Here is a 20147-nt window from a genome sequence, read left to right as displayed (position 1 = left end):
AGAATTGGATATTTTATTTTTAGAATGTATTTTTGATCTTTAGGTATTTAGTGACCATTCGCTAGGCTGTGTTTACCTCCCGACCTCCAGCGCCAGGAGCACTCTCCTCCATTTCCTGGTCCGCAGCCTGCAAGAACACCGGCCGGCCTCGCCTCAGAGGTATCTCCGAGCGGCGCGCGAGCTTCCTCGGGAGTCGAGGCAGGGGGATGCCGGTCGGGACGGTGAGTGGCGCCGAGAAGCCCCGCCTCCTAGGCCTCGCGGGGTGCCTTGGCACGAACTGCTGGAGGGAGGCGTACGGCACGCGGGCTTGATCCTGTCCGCGGTGTTTTGCTTCGTCGTCGTACAGGCTGAGGAAGCTGTCGAGGTCTTCAGAGAGATCAATGAGGGGAAGTGGCTTAGAATGCCTGCGCCTGGAAACAAATCATGCACAATGTTACTGTAAGTATGCAAAACAGGTCTTGACCGACAGTCGCGGTGAGGTTATTTGTTTTATTTATTTTGGGGTGTATAATTATGTTTGCTTGAACGATTGAATTCATATGTTAAAGGTTCCTTCATCAAAAGTTGATTGATACTATTAATGTTCAGTATTTTAGAATATATATATATGTAAATATTCAGAGGCCAACCTCCAATTTTACATGTAAAGTATGTTTAGTTAAAACATAGAAAAAATGTTCGATGATATAAAATAGCCTAACTGTATATATTTATATTTAGTAAGATATACGTTTTTACTAGTAATTACCACTGGCATGTATCACCCTTCATTTTGGTCCAAATGTGGCCATCTGTATTGCATGGGCCTTACTCCGTCTCTCTTAGATTTTTGGTATTGTTTTATAAAAGGAATCAGGAATTGTCAAGAAATGGATATGTTGTGACGTTGTTGAAGTCACTTTCTTCCTCGTCACCTTCATACAGCAATAACCAAAACATTGTGAAAATTGAGCTTAGTCTAACCATGGCCAATGATGTTAATAAATATAAGTTAAAATTTTCATTGTCACACACAGTCACTTCCATAAAATAGGTATAGTCCTTTGAACCTGTTTCGTCAATGCAAACACTTCATTTCATAAAATATTTTGGGTGGCACACAAACATGGCTGAACTATGATATATTATATAGACTATAATGATATAGAATATATATGATATAGAGTATGACTATGATATAGAAAAAATCATATGAACATGGGAGATTATTTTATCACCACGGCTAAAAAAAAGCAAACTGTTCCATTTCTGTCTAGGGTAGCATTGTTAAAACAGTCGTGAAGCGATTGCAATGAACAATGAATTGTATTCTAACCCATCTCTTCAATCAGTTAACATAACTGCAAAATAGAGTACTGCATCAGTACAACCGACACACATGTATCACCCACTGGTTGTTTGTTACACAAATTTGTAACCAAATTCAAAATAAATGCTCATGAACAAACTTGTAGAAATCCAAAAGTAGATATAGAATTTGAGCCTCGTTTATTTTTTGCATGTGCGTTCCGAATAAGGAATTTATAAAGAGATGCTAACTCTACGAGCTCCATTATTATACTGCGATGTAAGTGATGCTCATGTGCAAAGGTAACTGTCACCTACAGCCACGATTTACTCTCACTTAGTCACACAAACAGAAAGTCGCTGTCTGTGCGATTCAAGCTGATGCATTGGGATCTAAAATGCGACCTTCTATCTATCAGTTGCAGCGGTTTAACCTTACCTCTGAGCCTTGGAGTGCCATTCTGGTCTCCTGGACTTGGCTGCACTGGAGTGTCTGTATTGTATCAAGGGCTCGATCAAACTTGAGTGTCTGTCTGGTCTCTTGGGCTCGGCAACACTGAAAAGTCCTCCTGGTCTCATGGGTTCAATGGCACTGGAGTGTCTGTATTGTCTCAAGGGCTCGGCCACACTGAAGTGTCTGTCTGATCTCCTGGGCTCGGCCACACTGGAGTGTATGTCTGGTCTCCTAGGCTCCACCATACTAGAATGTTTGACTGGTATCCTGGACTCGGGCAAAAAGTAGTATTGCGGAGCATCACCGTGTCCATCAACATTGTCCTCTGCAGCATGTGGGTGGAGCAACATGTGATCTGGTATCTTCACGTGTGTCTGCAAACGAACAAACGAGCCCATTGGTACACGCACACAGCCAATCACAAGAACATCATATTCACCCTGCTTCAAGCTGCTACATTATTGGATTCAGTGGTGTGTATCAGACTCTAATAACCAGCTCTGGGCCAAGGTGGTTCAATAGTGTGATCAATCGCTTTCCATCAAGGCGGAATTGGAAAACGTTTAAGATATTGCCATAAGCCTGTGGGTTTCATCAGAGCATTCCAGTTTCTTCCTTATCTATTTATTAAATCTGTGGTCCAGACTCATAAGTAGTATGATTTGGATCCTTATGGCACAATGTATTTCTTATGGGACTGTGGCTTGGTGGCTTACTCAGTAGTGGATTACCAATCGAAAGTAATCGGCCATGTACGGACGAGTCCGCTGCTATTTTCTTATTATCAGGACCTCGTCGGCCATTTTAGTTGACTCTACATTCGCCACATTGGAATCCACAAATATTTAATGCAGTAATTATTTAGCTAGAAATTCGAAAAAATAATTCAAAAATCATCCAAATATTCACTTATTAATAATAAAATTTGATTCGCTTCGTTAATGTCATTGGGGCGATTTTTGTAAGATGCAAAATTAATTAAAGGCAAATAATTTTTATTTAATAAAATATCTTAAACACTGCTAACATTTCCCATCCACCAGAGAACATTAAGCTAACAAATCCATCTTGGCTGGCATCTTGAAAACTCGTATTTATTTACATACTAGCGACCCGCCCCGACTTTGCACAGGTGCAATGCTGATACTAAATATACTACAGAATGTCTTTATATACAACGTTCACAGCTTTTTGACATTAGAGAATACAAACATAACAATATCAATTAAATGCACAATGTATTTAAGGTACTTAATTGGATAAGGATTAATGCCGTATTGCTTAAAATCGCTTCGTAAATAAGCCATTATTTCTCGTAAAAAGTAAAGGATAAAAAATGGTTATAGTGGGTTATCCCTAAGAGATAGACATCGCGAACTTTTTTTTGTAGACCTTTTTAAGGTGTACAATACTGTCGTACATTATTTTGATCTATCTCGTAGGGTTCAGCCAGCGTTTGCAATGTAAGCGCAAAAAAAAATGTGTTTATTTACATCACATTAGAAACCTCTAACATTATCAGTGTTTCTCTACTATATTATGCATATATTATACATATAAACCTTCCTCTTGAATCACTCTGTCTACTAAAAAAATCGCATCAAAATCCGTTGAGTAGTTTTAAAGATCTGAGCATACATAGGGACAGACAGACAGCGGGAAGCGACTTTGTTTTATACTATGTAGTGATAAATTCAGGAAAAATTCCAAAAATTATCAAAAAAATCACTTATTAAAATAATCGTTATTCCATCGATTCCTGTCGGTTTTATCCTTGATCAGTGCAAAATTATATAAATTCAAGTCACTAATATTTATTTAATTTCAATTTCACATTGAAGTTACAGGTCCAAGAAGCAAACACAACAAAATTACAAAAAAAATATTTCCATAAATTCTGCAAGTAAAAACAAGGAAATTAACAGCGTTTCACGATTTGTACAGTCTTCTTAGAAGGCGAAGCGAGTCCATTGCATGGCTTTATATGTGTTTTCAAGGCAGCTCTACATGCCAGACTATTGACCAGGCATTTCTGATAGGTTGGACAGACACATCTAGCAGATTGGCAATGTACACCCAGTCGAAGGGCAGTCATATCTATTCAGTGGTCAGGAATGTACGTCCAGTAGGTGGCAAGGCGTATCCAGTTGGTGGCTAGGCATGCCAATTCAGTAGTCAGACACGTAATCGGCGGCCAGGTACAATCTGTTTGTGACCAACATGTCCAGTTATCAGCTAGACATTGCCAGTCAGTGACCAGGCATGTCCTGTTGTTGGCTAGACTCATCAAGTTGGTGGCAAGTTCGTCCAGTCGGTGGCCAGGCACAGCTGTTCAGTGACCAGGAACGCATGTCCAGTAGGTGGCAAGACACACTGAGTTGGTAGCTACGCACATATTCGATGTTCAGGAATCTAGTAGGTGGCAAGGTGCGTCCAGTCAGTGTCCAGTCATGTGTATTCAGCAGTTAGGCATGTATTTTGCAGACTGACACATTCAGTTTGTTGGATAGACACGTCCAGTTGTTGGTTAACACTTCCAGTTTGAGGTCAACCTAATACTATCTGTTGGTGACCTACCATGTCAATTCAGTAGCCAGGCACGTAATTGGCGGCCAGATACATTCAGTCCGACATGTCCAGTTATCACCTAGGCATGTCCAGTCAACGAACAGACACATCCAGTTGTTGGTGACAAGGTACATCATGTTGGGGACAAGGTACATCCAGTTGGTGGCCAGGTGCGTCTACTCAGTAACCAGGAAAGAACATCAGTTGGTGGCAACACACATTCAGTTGTTAGGTAGCCACATATTCGATGGTCATTAACATCCAGTTGGTGACAAAGCTCATTCAGTCAGTGGCCAGGCATGTCTGTTCAGCAGTCAGGCATGAATTTAGTGGACAGGCAATTATATTTTGTTGACTAGACACATCCAGTTGGTGGTAAGGTACTTCAATTTTGTGGTGTGGCTAATACAATCAGTTGGTGGCCAGGTACAAATAGTTGGACGTCAGACACATTACATAGGTTGTACAGAGACATGTAGCAGGTTGGCAAGGAGGTACGCCCAGTCGATGGCCAGAAACATCTATTCAGAGACCAGGAACGAACATCCAATATGATGCAAGAGACATCCAGTTGAGAGCTAGCCACATATTAGATGGTCAGGTACTTAAGTAGGTGGCAAGGCGCGTCTTGTTGAAGTCCAGGAACATCTATTCAGTAGCCAGGAATGCACGTCCGAAATGTGAAAAGGCAATTCTAGTTGGTGGTCAGGCATGTATATTCAGTGGCCAGGCACGTTGTTGGTGACCAGCCACATTTTGATGTTAAGCTATGCATGTCAGTCGGTTCGCCAGTCACGCATGTCCAGTCGGTTGGTTAGACTAACAGGCCCAGTTGGTGGCAAGGCACGCCAAGTCGGAGGCCAGACACATCTATGCAGAAGCCAGGAAGTGGCCAGAGACATCCAGTCAGTTCCCAAGAGGTATTTTTCGTTGATAATTTGGTGAACATTTTGAACAGGTCATGTACAAAGTCATACGCACTAACCCAGCGTCCACGAAACAAGATATATTTTTCGTCGATACTCTGTGAACATTATAATTTGGTTATGTTCAATGTCTGGCATATAGACCAAGAGTCTCCAAACCACAAGGCTAAACATTTCTTGAGTACAGGCATGTGTCAACACTCATTCGTCATAAAAGTTAAAAAAGAAACCATTTTCGGCCAAACGAAGATAACGAACAAAAGGAAGCACGACAGTTAAAGAAATAGAACATTTTACAGAAAGGAAGCACACTGAAAAAAAGGAAGCACATAAAAAACGAGAACATTTAAAGAAAAAGATGCACTTTTGGACAAAAATTCGACAAAAAGGAAGCCAATTTAACGAAAAGGACATACATGCACGAACATTCAAATCAGTGGAGATACATTCTCGGCACAGGGATACGATCTCGGCACAGGGATTGGATCTAGCTATAGGGAATTTATCAGTCACAGGATACGGTAGGATACAGTTCCAATGGCTCCAGTGACATTTAGCGAGTGCTGGCACGCACCTGATGTCATTGGTGACCCCGGCAGCAGTTGAGAGTGCCAGTGACATGCCATCCCACCAACCTGACATTGGCAGGGCTGGCCTGCGTCAATACGAGCCGCTGCACCCCATGTAATTGGCGAGTGCCGGCATGCACCTAACATCATCGGCGACCCCGGCAGCAGTTGACGAACCTGATGACGTGTCACCATGACTCGGGCAGATGGGACCAGAGGAGGGCAGGCTTTTCAGGATCCCCGTCCGGGTGAACGGGCAAGACTTAGAGGCATTGGTGGATACCACGACATCTCACACTTATGTCATGGCCCACCTCATCCAAGTGGCCGAGATGAAAGCATGCACCCAGACATTACAGTTGTCCACCAGCAAAGCCAACATGTCCATGACTGGGCACATTAAGGTAAAGATCAACATAAGGGATCATGTAAGCCAAAAAAACACGCTAGTTGTGCACGACCTGTGAGAGATCATCCTGGGTGCTCCCTGGCTGGTGCAGATGGATGCCATGATCGAGGTCTGTGCGGGGTGGATGCACTAGAGTACTCAAGGGCGTTGGATAGTCTATGGATTCACCCATCCAAGGCCCCAGTCCTGCCATGTCACCCACCTGGCCAACGTCCAACACAATGTCCCCATTGAGTATGTCTTCCTAATGGTTAAAACTCGGACCAACATTCCCAAGTGTTTGCAGCTGCAGACCGGTTCCACAGGACCACCATCACTGATCATTGCAGTCCCCTGATACCACATAAACCCCCATTTGAAAAAAAGTGCATGGTTTTGGGCCCAGAGAACAGGTAGCAATCGAGGAGCAGATCGGAGAGATACTGGCCAGCGGAGTGATCGAGCCCAGTACTTCACCCTACAACTGCCGTATTGTCCTGGCCAGTAAGAAAGACAGGACCCTTAGATTCTGCATGAATTTTAAGCCAGTTAACCATCTCGCCATCCCCACCCCTCCAAATATCATCAACATTGCCGAGGCCATAGCAGGGCTAGGGGAGGCCACGATTTTCACGTCACTTGATCTGAAGTCCATGTACTGGTAGGTGCCAGTACACCTGCCTGACTGTTCCAAAACTGCCATTACCACCCCAGATGGCAGACCTACCTGTTATGTGCGATGCTGTTCAGGCTGATGGATTTCCCCGCGACCTTCCAGACCATGATGGTCCGCATCCTGGATGGCTACATTGGCAAGTTCGCCATAGCCTACCTGAACAACGTGATCATATGGTCACAGTCGTGGGAGGACCATGGTCATCACCTCGCACTGGTCCTCAAACAGCTCACCCGACACAGCCTGACCTGCGCCCTGCAGAATTGCCACATTGGGGTGGAAGAGATAAAGTTCAGGGCCACATTGTCAATGCCGAGAGCTACCATTCCTTGCCCGACCAGTTATCCCTGATTGAGGACAAACAGACACCCAGGACACAGAAGCAGCTGCAGAAACTTATGGGGCTGCCGAACTGGTTGCAGTCTTTCGTGCCCCATTTTGACACATTCACAACACCCATGACTAATCTTCTCTCGTCCAAGAGTAAATTCAGGTGGTCACAGGCCACTGAGAAGGCCCTTTTCCTCGTGAAGCAGTGATTCAGGTACTGCCACACTTTGTCATGCCTGTCCCCTGACAAATCCCTGTTCATACATACCGATGCAAGCCAAGACGGCATGGGAGCCATCATCTATCAGCTGAGTGAGGAAGGCCACAAACATGTGATAGAGTATGCGAGTGCCAAATTTTGTCCTGCTGAGAGATTTTACCACATCAATGAACAGGAGTGTCTGGCAGTGGTGTGAGCCCTGAAACAGTACCAACATTATCTAGAGAGTTATCCTTTCACACTCAGAACTGACAGCCAGGGTCTCCTCTGGCTAGAGTCCGCATAGGGGAGGAAATCCAAATTCATCTGGTGGGCCCTCATGATCCAGTCTTTCTCGTTCACCGTAGAACACATACTGGGACGAGAAATCCAATTGGCAGATGAACATTCTCGACATTACGATCTGCAGAACATCGTCAGTGATAACCAGGAATGGGATGATCTCCTGCCCCATTCACCCCCATCACCTCGCCCCGATCTGAGCCCGCCAGCCACCTAGCTGTATGCGCTACATGGACCGGACATGCCGGCACAACCCCCCTCACCCATGACCATGGCCGAGCTGGTTGCACAAGTGTGTGAGGCCCAACAACACGAGCAGCACACCCAAGCCCGACTTGCTGAGTGTGGGAGGTGTATAGTCCCAAACCAACAGAGCTGGGAAGGACTATATTATTTTTGAAAGATTTCTGCAATGGGAGTGCATGACTTGATGTAAGCAATGGCGTATGTCCAAAAGCTTACATCAAGGGAAGGACTATTTCCAACCCAGGCCCCCAGCAGGGAGCACCGGTGGCAGATCCACACGGATCCAGCCACACATCCGGCCATTTTGCACTTCCTGCACACTCACAAGCTCGCAGGACACCCTGGTGCCGACCAGACAGTGTGGGAGGTCCGTCGCACATTCTACTGACCAGGGGTAGTCGCTGAGGTACAGAGCTATGTTCGCCAGTGCCAGCGCTGTCAGCAGCGCAAGGCGCACAGGCCCGATGGGGTCGAAAAACAGGTGCCAAGGCACCCTGTCCATGGTGGCAGTAGACATAATGGATCCCTACCCCCGCACATCGCGGGGAAGCATCTCCTGGTAGTGGTAACTGACGTTTTCACCAGGTGGTAGAGACATTTGCGGTAGCATATGTCAAAGCCAGAACCATGGTCACTCTAATGGACCGGGAGGGTTCTCATGTTCCCGTTTCCCCACGGAACTCATTACCGACAAAAGCATCCAGTTCTTGGGCTGCCAATGGCGAGTGTCCAACCAGAAGTGGGGGGTTGATCATCTCCCTACCCCCTACCTACCCCGTGCGAATCTGACATAGGACTGTAATCAGGACATAAAGACACAGATACGCCTCCGATTGGACTAGAACCACACCAAATGTGATCTCCACCTACCCACCCTATTGTACTGCCTCCGGCGTCGGACCAATGGGGTCACTGACCACTCCCCGGCCAAGCTCCTGCATGGACACAACCTGGCATTACCCAGAGAGATTGGGGCTGCTGGGGCGGCGAACCTGGTACCATTCGAAGAGCAGCAGGATGAGGCACTGCGATATCAGGCCCTGTTCCAGGAAGAGTGGACCTCCTCTATTCCACCAAACCGCCAGCTCCATTGTCCCCTGGGAAGCTGGTACATGCCAGAGGTCACCACCTATCAGCCAGCAGCCGAAACTTATGCCCAGGCTTGGCCCCGAAATGGTCCCTCCTGTGAGAATGGTAGCACGACTCGGAACTGCCACCTGCTGTCCAACGGCATGATGACCAAGGTACACTGGGAAAACATACGTGGTGCCAGGGAAACGGCCGCCTCACCTACTCCGCCCCCAAAAAACCCGCCGTTAACGAAGCCCGTAGGGGACCGAGCAGGTCCCAAACCAGGGCCAACAGCGAGATGCGAACCCACTCTGCAGGGGACTAATGAGCTGCCTGACCTGCCGGGTACAACTCCCAATATCTTACCGCCGAAACCAGCAAAAGCACCGACCAGGTTGCGGCCCTAGATGTTAAATCCCTACCTACAACTTTACTTATTCATTGCTAACTCTTTTCCCCGCCACCTATGAGACAGAATCTGTAGGCGCGTTTTTTAACTTTCCACTAAGAAAATTGAAAATTTTCAAAAATCGGGAAGTTATTGGTTTTACCCAGTTTTTCGAAAATCGAGTTGTTATCAGATCTCGACGTTTTGAGGCCATAGGAAGCTTCCCTGAATATTTTACCTCGTTTCCCTGTATGTAACCCTCTTATAACTTTTGAACGGCTTGACCCATTGGAATGAACTAAGTGGGGTTCCAAAGAATTCTACTGAATTTTGATTTCATAAAAATTTGAACCGATTCGGACCAGTAGATTTTGAGAAATCTCAAAAATAGAAATGTTGAATTTTTTTTTTTTTGGAATAACTTTTTAACTGCTTAACTAATCAGCTCTAAAGCTTAAAAAACTACGTCGATCGCTGCAAACCGGGTCAAAATCGGTTAATTCGTTTGTGAGTTATCGTCGTTAAAAGAATTCGAAAAAACTGATTTTTTGGAATAACTTTTAAACAGCTTTACCGATCGACTCCAAAAACTAATCAACTCTTAACTTTAAAAAACAACGTCAATCGCCGCTAATACTGTCGAAATTGGTTGATTCGTTCGAGAGATATCGTTGTCGGAAGAAAATAAAAAAAAAGTGTTTTTTCGGAATTGCTTTTTTCGGAAAGTAGTACAGATTTAACAAAAAATTTTAAAAAATGTATTTACAATAAAAAAAAGATCATCAAACTAAGTTAAACATTTCGTTTTGACCGGATTCTCATGAGCATTGACGATCCCGATCAACTTTGGAGCGCTGTAACAGCTTTATAAATGAATGAAATTAAAAAAAATTATTGACAAAAATTTTTCTCAAAAGACTATCTACAAGATTGGTCTGGGGTAATTTTTTTGTAAAATGTATGAAAAAAGAGTTATAGAGCAAAAAAGAAAACCTTTATAGAAATTTTCTTACTTTTTTGCTTATAACTTCTTTAATTTAAAATTTAGGGAAAAAAGTTATATAAACATATTTGTAGGCAAAGAAATATTCTACAAATTATGTCTTTACAAATTTTTTGTAGGACGCATAGTTTCCGAGATATCGCGAAAAAGGTGTTTGCACCACTTTTTCAAAGATGGCGGCCGGGGGACAAGGGTGGCGACCCCACAAACTTGAGGACAAGCTTCTATTGACCCCCCCAAACATGTCCCAAAAATAAAATTGCGTCCTATAAAAAATGCAATATTCGGTCCTTAAATTGTAACATTTCAATGGACTTCATGAGGGAAAAGCTTTTGAACTACTCTCCGGTGTCAGTAAGAAAACTTAGGAAAGATGCCGTTCCTACACTGCATATCCCGGATTTTGCAACTCGTACTGACACTGACAGAATGGAGAGAGAGAGAAAACGAGTTCGAAGGAACCTCGTTCGAGTTATACTGCTTGAAGACAAAGCACAGTGAGTGTTCGTTTCAGTTTACGTTAGTTTGTTACATGTATTTTAGTCTGTCACCATAACTTAAAATCTTTGGAACCTAAACGAAACCATTACTATAATGGAAATAAATATTTTGAGGAAAACGATAGATTGAAGATAATTACGAGTAGTGAACATATGTTTTTGATGTTGCTGAAAGAAAATATTTAACCAATGACAGTGTTTTGTGAATAAAAGTGTAACATAAACGTAATTTGTTTTAGGTGTAGGGCATACTGATTCTAAGTTTATTATTTATAGTCGGCGATTTGCAATAACTAATCATTGTGGAAAGAAAACCGCCTACTAACTACAAAATATGGAAGTACAATTTTTTTATTAACAACTTTATTCTAACTTAATAAAACATCACGAGAAATAGTAAGAGTACAGTGAATGGCATAAGGCTGTTGGATTTCATATTCTTCATGCAGATGTTACAATTCCCACAATATTTTTTTCAACACCGATCAGTGTGCAGGGAGCTAGAGATGGGGCAACAACCGAATGTGATTTCGTGGAAGGAAAAGAAGGGGAGGGGCAAAATAAATAAGGAAAAAAATCTCTCAACAGTCAATGATTAACTGGAGTTAATTTCAATTTTTAAATAGTTGTCAAAACCTGTAAAATTCGGTTAAGATCTTATTTGACAATTTGAAACCTGACTATACACAAGCTGTTAAGCTGTACGTACTTAACAATCCTCTCCGACAGGGCTTTATATATATATATATATATATATTAAAAATAACAAGTTTTGAAACGACTTCTTAAATTCTGCTGGGCACTTCGTAAGCTTATACTTCGCCAATTTTATCTTTCACTGCGAGATCTAACACGAATAAATAAAGAAAAGCAGGGATGGTCTTATTACCATCGTTTCATGTGTTTCTAAATTATTAAGTTACTAGCGTTTATATAGGTCTATGTATTTTATGTACACCTGGGATGTGTACAATTAATGTAATTTCCTAGCAATATTGGTTTCATAATCATCATTTATTTTATTGCAGGGAGTCACCAAAGAAACAGTGTCCTCCAACAGCCCCAAATCTTCCAAGTGATGTTGCAAACGAAGGAGGCGATTTTTTTCGGGAGCGCATACTTGCTCTAGAATCGGAGATAGCAGACCTTACCGGAAAAAATCAAGAATTTGAATCGAATGTGGCTGCAGGATGCCACCGAAGACGTTAACGTGGCTTTCGAACCAGAACTGGAACTAAAATATTTCAGTAATGCACCTTGAGACTTTTTCGCATATGCTTCTTTCTTAGCCCTTTCGCGGACAAATACGCTGCGTTTTACGACGACAGAAGAAAATCCACTGGGCGGCAGAAGACATAGCTGCAACTATTTCTCTTAAAAGTGTCAGTGCTAAGGCCTTTCGCGGACCGCTTTCTTTGACTCTTTTCATTTTCAAAAACTAGTTCAAATATTGGGTAAAGTTCTAAATGTTTAGTTTTAGAATATTCAACAGTATTTAAAAGATCGAAACACAATCAAAATTACTTTCGTTCCGTATCCGAAACTCTCGCGAAACAAACATACGAGTAAAGCGTGATTGCGTAACGGTACTTCACGATTTTCTTGATTTTTTTCCGGTAAGGTCTGCTATCTCCGATTCTAGAGCAAGTATGCGCTCCCGAAAAAAATCGCCTCCTTCGTTTGCAACATCACTTGGAAGATTTGGGGCTGTTGGAGGACACTGTTTCTTTGGTGACTCCCTGCAATAAAATAAATGATGATTATGAAACCAATATTGCTAGGAAATTACATTAATTGTACACATCCCAGGTGTACATAAAATACATAGACCTATATAAACGCTAGTGTGTGCTACAGCTGCTACCTTTGATAATGTTTATGTTGGCAGAAATGGTTAACGTATTTTATTAATCTTTCGGATGCCCTGGTAATACGAGTTATTTTGGATTTAAGTTTGTTATATGTTGTTTTAAAAAAGAAATTTGTAATTCTTGTTTAGTCTTATTATTTTTAAGTTTAAGATTTTAAGCTATTAAATTGGTCTGGAAAGTTCGAGGACACTACCGAATATGTTAGTAATCGTTGCGCTAGATGGCGCGCGAGCAGAACAGCTGATTGTATGACGTCAGGTGAGACGGGCGAGCGGAGTCGCCTGGTAGGCGCGCACGTGAAGTAAAACGCGGGTTGGCCATGGTGACGGTTCCACATTGAAGTAACTGTATACGAGTGTTCCTTTTTGAATATGAACGGGGTTCATTTATATAATTTAGAACGCTTTGGTACGATGAACGCGAGTGGTTGGTGAGGCGTGTGTGAATATCGCGAGGATTTTCCAAGGATGAATTATGTGCGCCGAAATAAACTCCAAGACGTATGGCGAAGGATTCGTCATATCCGTACAATTACCTGCAGCTACGGTAACGTATAATGGCAAGGGTTTGCCATTAAAATCACTCGTGAGCAAACGAGTGTATTTGGTGACCGGACATCACGACGTCAAAAAGCAAGTAAGTGCCAGCCGTGCCACTGCCCCGTTGACCCCTTTGACTCCTGGTGCGAAACTATAATTTTTGGATTTTTGGGATTTAAATTAACGGACTAATAAAACTGAAACTGGGATTTTACGTTCAGCGTGTTTCACCCAATCCCTGCCAGACCTAGAAGAAAAAAGGCGTCGACCGTTAGAAAATGATTTAACTGAGAAGGGCTTGTAAACCCATAATTTGTAATTTGCTAAATTTTTGGTATATTTATTTGCATGTTAAGGTGTGTCAATTTTTTGCTAGATTTCGCCTATGTTAATTGGTATTTACAGCGGTGATACGCCCGGTGCGTATCTATATTTGTATTTGTATTTGTATTACTATGTTCTTATATATTTTTAATGCCTTTTTGGTAATTATATTTAATTTTCGGAGCTCCGAAGTATATGATCAAATTATAATTTTTGGGGGGAATTGTTAAAGTATTTTTTTAGTATTATTATATAGCTATTTTTTTATAAGTAGAAATAGGGTATGTATTTTATGATGGATGCGCCGATTTGTGATGAAACGATTTTATGATATATATACTTATTAAATGCTGTCATATAAATTTTGCGTCTTTTTAACTTCCTGCCTCCTCTCACTGTTCGCAACCTTATTAGTATTTTTTAAGCCTGCTATTAGTTTGGGTTTTAATATTTTTTTGGGTTTACCTGCGCTCGCGGTACGGGGCAATATAGGAGTTTTACTGTGTCCCGGTTTGCGGAAGTTGTTTGGTTTGCCCTGGGTTAAGGTCAAACTTTACAGTACAATGCGTAGTACTAAATTCAATGAGTGCGAAAGAGAGGCATCGACACGGGCCGACGCGTGAAACAAAAGATTTTGTATGAGTAATTAACATAATAAGGAGTGCCGCTCAACTCGGCTCGCTCGCGCCGGGCGGCGCGGCGTGATGCGATGTTACCGTTCGTATGTAGTAAACAAACAAACGTTATAAAGAGCTCTGTCAGTGATTTCGCAGTTTTTCTTTTAAATAAATATTAAAAAATAGTTGGTGCGCAAAATTTTAGATAAAAATGTAACATTATAGTGTGTCTGACACATGTAATGAATGAATCATAGATCATATCTCAACCCGCTTCACCGGCGACCCGCCCCCGCGGGCTGCCGCCCGGGGCGGGCCGCCCCCTCCGCCCCACCCACGCTACGCCACTGGAAGGATTTACTGTGGAAGGAAACGATATAAACAAGGAGTATGTACAACGGTTAATTAACAACTCAATGCATGCATTAAAAATAGCTCCTAAACTAACTCAGCGTCACTTGGATGTTGTAGGCTGTGCAAGACAAAAAGTCAAACCAGCAGTACAGCTTTTTTTCTAATTCAGTTTCTACAGCTTTGCTCTTCTTACAAGAAAATAAATTAATAACTGGATATGCTACACCTACAGCAAATTTCATAAAATCTTTTAATGACTGGTTTGATGTTATCAATTCATCACGTCTTTCTGATGCCCACGGCATGAACAAAGCACATCAAGATGCAATATTAAAAAAAAATGACATAGCTCAGGGAAATAGCAAGAGCAGGAGGACTCAAACGCAAACTGCCTTTTCAAGAAGGTATCCAGATCAGCAACAAATCATTACAAGATTTGTTTTCGTATCTGCAAACTTCGTTAGGTTGTGAGCTATATAACAACAGCAAAACTAAATCAGGATATTTTGGAGTTTTTTTTTTCGTACATACGGGCAATGGGTCGTGAAAACAGTCACCGAACGGCCGTAGATTTCAAGTATCGCATTCGAAATTACATTTTGGGAAAGCAGTCCGCAGCAATTTTCTCTGAAAAACAGAACACTGAGGACAGAGAAGACGAAACGTGGTTGACATCTAGCACAGCTGGTACTTCCCAAGAAAACGCTATTGTTGCTTCCAGAAAAGAGAGAAATTAAATATTACTTCACAAGGAGAGGTAAATCACAACAACCTTACAGGATTTAAGGGAATCTGTCGACTATTGCGATGAATACTGCGCATAAGATATGGAGACTTCCATTATTCCTAGAGAAGAAGTAGTGTCTTACGAAGTATTAAAGTATATAGCTGGATACGTTGCCCACAGATTTAGAAACCAATATCCCGAACTGGGAGGGACAAATTTGGCATTTCAGTACGCCAACTGGATACAGTACGTATACCGTGGGGGGGGGGGGGGGGGGGTTGGTAACCCCCACAGAAGAATTTATGAGCAACATTGTCATAGCTGAAGGATGCTTCCTTATTATTCATGGGAAGCACATTTGTAAAGACAAAAACATATTCAGGAAAGTTACAGACGCAATTGTACACAAGATTGGGAACAGCATGCCATACGATGTTGTGCAATGTTTCGTTCGAACCCGTACGTTTATTAGAATTAAGGAACTTAACACTGCTGCAGAAAACACGTTGAATGAAAATAGAAGAAAACCAATAAAAATGAAGAAAGTAGCAAACTAATGGTGCCTACAACAACTATAAGATATTGTAGATGGCGGCAGAAACTTTATTGTAAATTACTATTTATTTGAAGACAACTTTATTTGTTGTACAGCCCTGTATTTGATAATAACTTATTATGTGCAATTAACATCATATGATAAAATGTTATCGCCTTATTTTTAAATGGTTATAAGTTAACTTGTGCACAGATTTGAAAATAATGTGGAACTGAGTGTTTCTTATACAATAGGAATTTAAATTTGATTTTTCGAGCTACGATAAATTAAAGGAGCTACGCAATAGCCTACATATATCAAATTGTAATAGGTATTGTCTACTTTAAATAATGTCACGTTCAAAGCCTTAAACATTGAGTCATGTGTAGCTATTATATTGTGTGTCTTGTCTGAATATAGTTTATTAATATATTTTACTTACATTTTTGCCAAACTATACAACTTTTATTAAATTAAGAACTCACAGAAATTAAGCTTGTCCAATGCAATACCATACTTGATAGCTTAATATAACAAAATTTTCGATTTATAAATATTGCATATGTGTTATTATAACAATGTGTAAATATTTTTGTAACTATAGGTAATGTATAGCTATCTATTTCTATTGCTTTCTGTATAAATGTAACAACATCTACAATTGCAAGTGTTGTGTGTATTATATATTTCATACTGTTGCTAAAATGTGTCGTACTTTTGCAACAAATTATTATAAACCAAACCTAGAGTCATTGTTATATTAAATGAAATTGTATTAAATGCATACATTATGTGCATACATTATGTGCTTGAGTACTATGTTGTCAATTATCAGAGTCTGCTGTACAAATATAAAATTTTAAAATTTAAATAACCATATATAAAAGTTTTGTGGCTAAACCTACAGAGATGTTTGTACTTGTCACTGTACCGCACGCCACCGAAATGTTCTGGGTGTTTTATTTACTGCTAATATAACATCGATTCACATTAGTATTTTACAGGTGCACGAAAATAAGATGTTTATACGTTGATGCCCTCCATTTGTTGCATACTACATTTTGGTCTGCATTTTCCGCTTGGCTGTCTACAGGACATTATTAAAAAAATATTTTTTACATTAAATTACTTACGTAAATAACATTAACTGATATAGTCATTGAAAGAACAATTCATAGTTTTGTTGTAAAAATTTTGACGTCTTTTCATTGAATGGTTTTCGTTTGGTGACGAGTTTAGTTAAACATATTCGTCGCGCCGTATAGGCTAGGCTGCTGGCGTGGGTCGGATTGAATGCCGCGTGAAGTACTGCGCAGTAGCATTCCAAACCTGTACTCGCTGCGCCCCCCCCCCCCCCCCCCCCTGGTCTGGAGCAATGGCCTCTTTAATTCTGTTCTCTTCAATTCTCAACACTGGCAAATCATTATTTATTGGCGAAACGTAGAACCGATCTTTTATAAAGCCCAAAGGAAAAAAAAAATCCCATGGTGTTTTATAAGGTGAACGTGAGCTCTTTCATTTCGACCATTACGACCAATACAACTATCAGGAACATCGTCGTTCAACAACTCTCGTTCAAATAGATTCCAATGAGGAGGGGGTCCATCCTGTTGTTAAATAAAGTTTACCGGTTCACCCTCTACTAATTGGGGAAAGAGCCATTCTTTCGCGCTGCAAGCGAGAAAACAACAATACAATACTCACTTATGTGCGTATCTAAAACTGTTTGAGATACTCTTTGATTGTGACCTTGAACCAACAAATTACAGCGATTACAAATGATGCTATTATTAAGTGGGACATTATTTATGCACACCCAGTATATTATTCAAATCGGAAGATGGAAGCAACAATCCGTAGTCCTGCGACTGTGCGCAGGCCCGTGGGTCGGAGCTCTGCAAGGCTACAGCAATAATGGCAATACTGTTTTGCTGCACACTCTGCTCTCTCTCTCTCTCTCTCACTCCATAAGCTACCAGTCCAGGCCTTGGTGATCTGTTTGCGAGCAGATATTTAGGGAACAATTTAAAGCCTGGTAGGTATGCAGCCACGGTACGCCGAGACACGCGGACGCTGACTTTTAAGGCTCAACTTCGTACACCATTTTAATTTATCGTATTCGTGCTGATATTTAGGAACCAATTTTTCGTAAATGGAACTGTACAGGCAAAGTTATATGAAATGCCCATCTGTGGAAATCCAGAATACAAACCTGTAGTGATTGGCCAAAAATTAGTCAAGCAAGTATTTTAATGTGAATATTTGCCTGAAAACTTAAAGTGGCAGATGACGTGTAGAAAATATCTGGCGCAAATTAGACAAGAGGTGATATATAATTGTTTAATGATGAAACTTCCCCAGGTGTCGCAAGAAAACCAAAGTAACCAATAATAGCTTGTCGCACGTCATCTGAACCCGTGTTCTCTGGTGCTCGTGGCTGCCAAAATTTAAAAGAAGAAAACACGGTGTAATTCAAGACTAAATAATTTTACATATACTTGTTGGGATTGCCGCAATGTGCGAGTCGTAGTTAGCAGCAACACAGCATTTATTGACAAATAAAATTTAAAAAAACACGAAATATAGTATTCACTACTCGCCAGAGAAGAGTAACAACAAACCCCGGTAACGAGCAAAATCATGCGTTCTTATGTTGTAATTACACTTATACGAAATATAACGTAGAATCCTTAAAAATAATTCTGATAGTGATAAATATACGCAAATCGTGTTTTCAACTATATTTTTGACGCAAATCACACGTAGTTTCCGCACCTGCTACTGGAATTCATTGCCGGATCAGCTACGTCGACTATCAAATAATTTGATTAGCAGACCAAAATTTGAAAGTATATAATGAAACGACTCCGATAAAAGCGAAAAAACACGAAAAAATACCAAACCCCCTTTTGGTCCTGATTTTTGACAAAGAATTTTATTAAAACACTGCCCATCTGGTCAAAATTCATTTAATAGTAAATAATATAACGTTTTCCTTTGGCTTTGTGAACTTTGATTTGCGCTGTCCGTCACAGATGGCAACACCGTGGTTACACATTTCCTTTTTTGACTTCCGTCGCATTCACGAAATTACTGCTACCAATTGCTGTATACCGAAAGCTAAGATGCTACACAGAAAAAAACATGTAACTTGTGTCTAATCGTACTAACGACGGCTGCTACGATTAGTTAGTTGATGATTTTTCCAGGCTTCCAAACGCCCCCTGAATATCAGTGTGGTTTCGAGGGGTCCAGCCAAGGTGAACCATTTTTTCAAACGGCAATTAAAATTGACGAATAGCAATAATAATAATAATTCATTCATTTGGATCAACACCCATATCACAAAGTTTAATATGGCAGCTTATATATATATATATATATATATATATATATTCAATGATATGGGTCATTATGGTTAACACCTGTTTATCAATTGTAAATTTTATCAATTACATGTGAATTCAGTGAGATGAATTTCCATGTAGCTTATTAATTCTGAGGGACTATAAATGACTAATTTTACATACTAGCATATATATCTAATATTAATTTAAACATTTCTCACGTATTTTTGTTTCAAGAACAACCTCATGAGGTAGTCGTCTGGTTAAAATAACCAGTTACTGAATAACTATCTTAAAATAATTCTGAATGTGGACTCATATGCATTAAGATGTATCTCTGTGTTAAAAAAATATTATTTTTCTGTAGTTAACTTCAGAGCATTTGACAGACTTTATAAGTTTTAACAATGTTAAATCTGAAGTCTTACCTTCATTACAATAATTCTTGAATAATTTTTCTTTAAATATTAATTGTAACTGTATATATTTGTACTAATATTTGGAAAAACATTAACTGTTGTTAATAAAGTCGATAAAATATAATAAAACACACAAATTAATCAATTGTTTAAATTCACTTTAAATAGTTCCATAGCTACACATGTATCATAATCAGTAACACTGCAAAGAGAATTTCGTTTGTACAATTCCAAAGTAATGTGACGTGACAATACCATCCACGGCAAAGGTTAGCCACGTCCGCATGATAGCATAGTAAGTGTGTGAAGCAGTTTTTTTTCTTTCAGTTAATTGTTGCGCCATATTGGTTAGACGCCCAAAACATTGGATGAAGTGTATTGTTTTCCGTGTGGAAATAGTTTTAAATAATTGCTTTGATGAAAGAGACTGTTTTAACGACGGAGTTTCTATTTCATACTTACTTACCGTCATCAAAAGTTGTGAAACACCATTTACGTAATCTTTT

General features: G+C 40.7%; 1 protein-coding gene across 1 annotated transcript in view; it reads right to left on the bottom strand.

The window, feature by feature from the left end:
* The window catches only part of LOC134527121 (uncharacterized), a 130287-nt gene extending 110448 nt beyond the window's left edge, over window positions 1-19839 (bottom strand). The window contains exons 1-3 of the mRNA XM_063359491.1: window positions 19651-19839; window positions 1727-2115; window positions 77-410 (exon numbers count right to left, since the gene is read on the bottom strand). Of these exons, the coding sequence (XP_063215561.1) occupies window positions 77-410; window positions 1727-2115; window positions 19651-19656 (729 nt within the window). The 5' untranslated portion in view covers window positions 19657-19839. The remainder of the gene's footprint in view (window positions 1-76; window positions 411-1726; window positions 2116-19650) is intronic.
* Window positions 19840-20147: the final 308 nt, after the last annotated feature.

This window comes from Bacillus rossius, chromosome 1 (assembly GCF_032445375.1).
Source record: "Bacillus rossius redtenbacheri isolate Brsri chromosome 1, Brsri_v3, whole genome shotgun sequence".
Lineage (NCBI taxonomy): Eukaryota > Metazoa > Arthropoda > Insecta > Phasmatodea > Bacillidae > Bacillus > Bacillus rossius.
The sequence above is the reverse complement of the archived record's forward strand: the minus strand, read 5'-3'. Positions and strand labels throughout refer to the sequence as shown.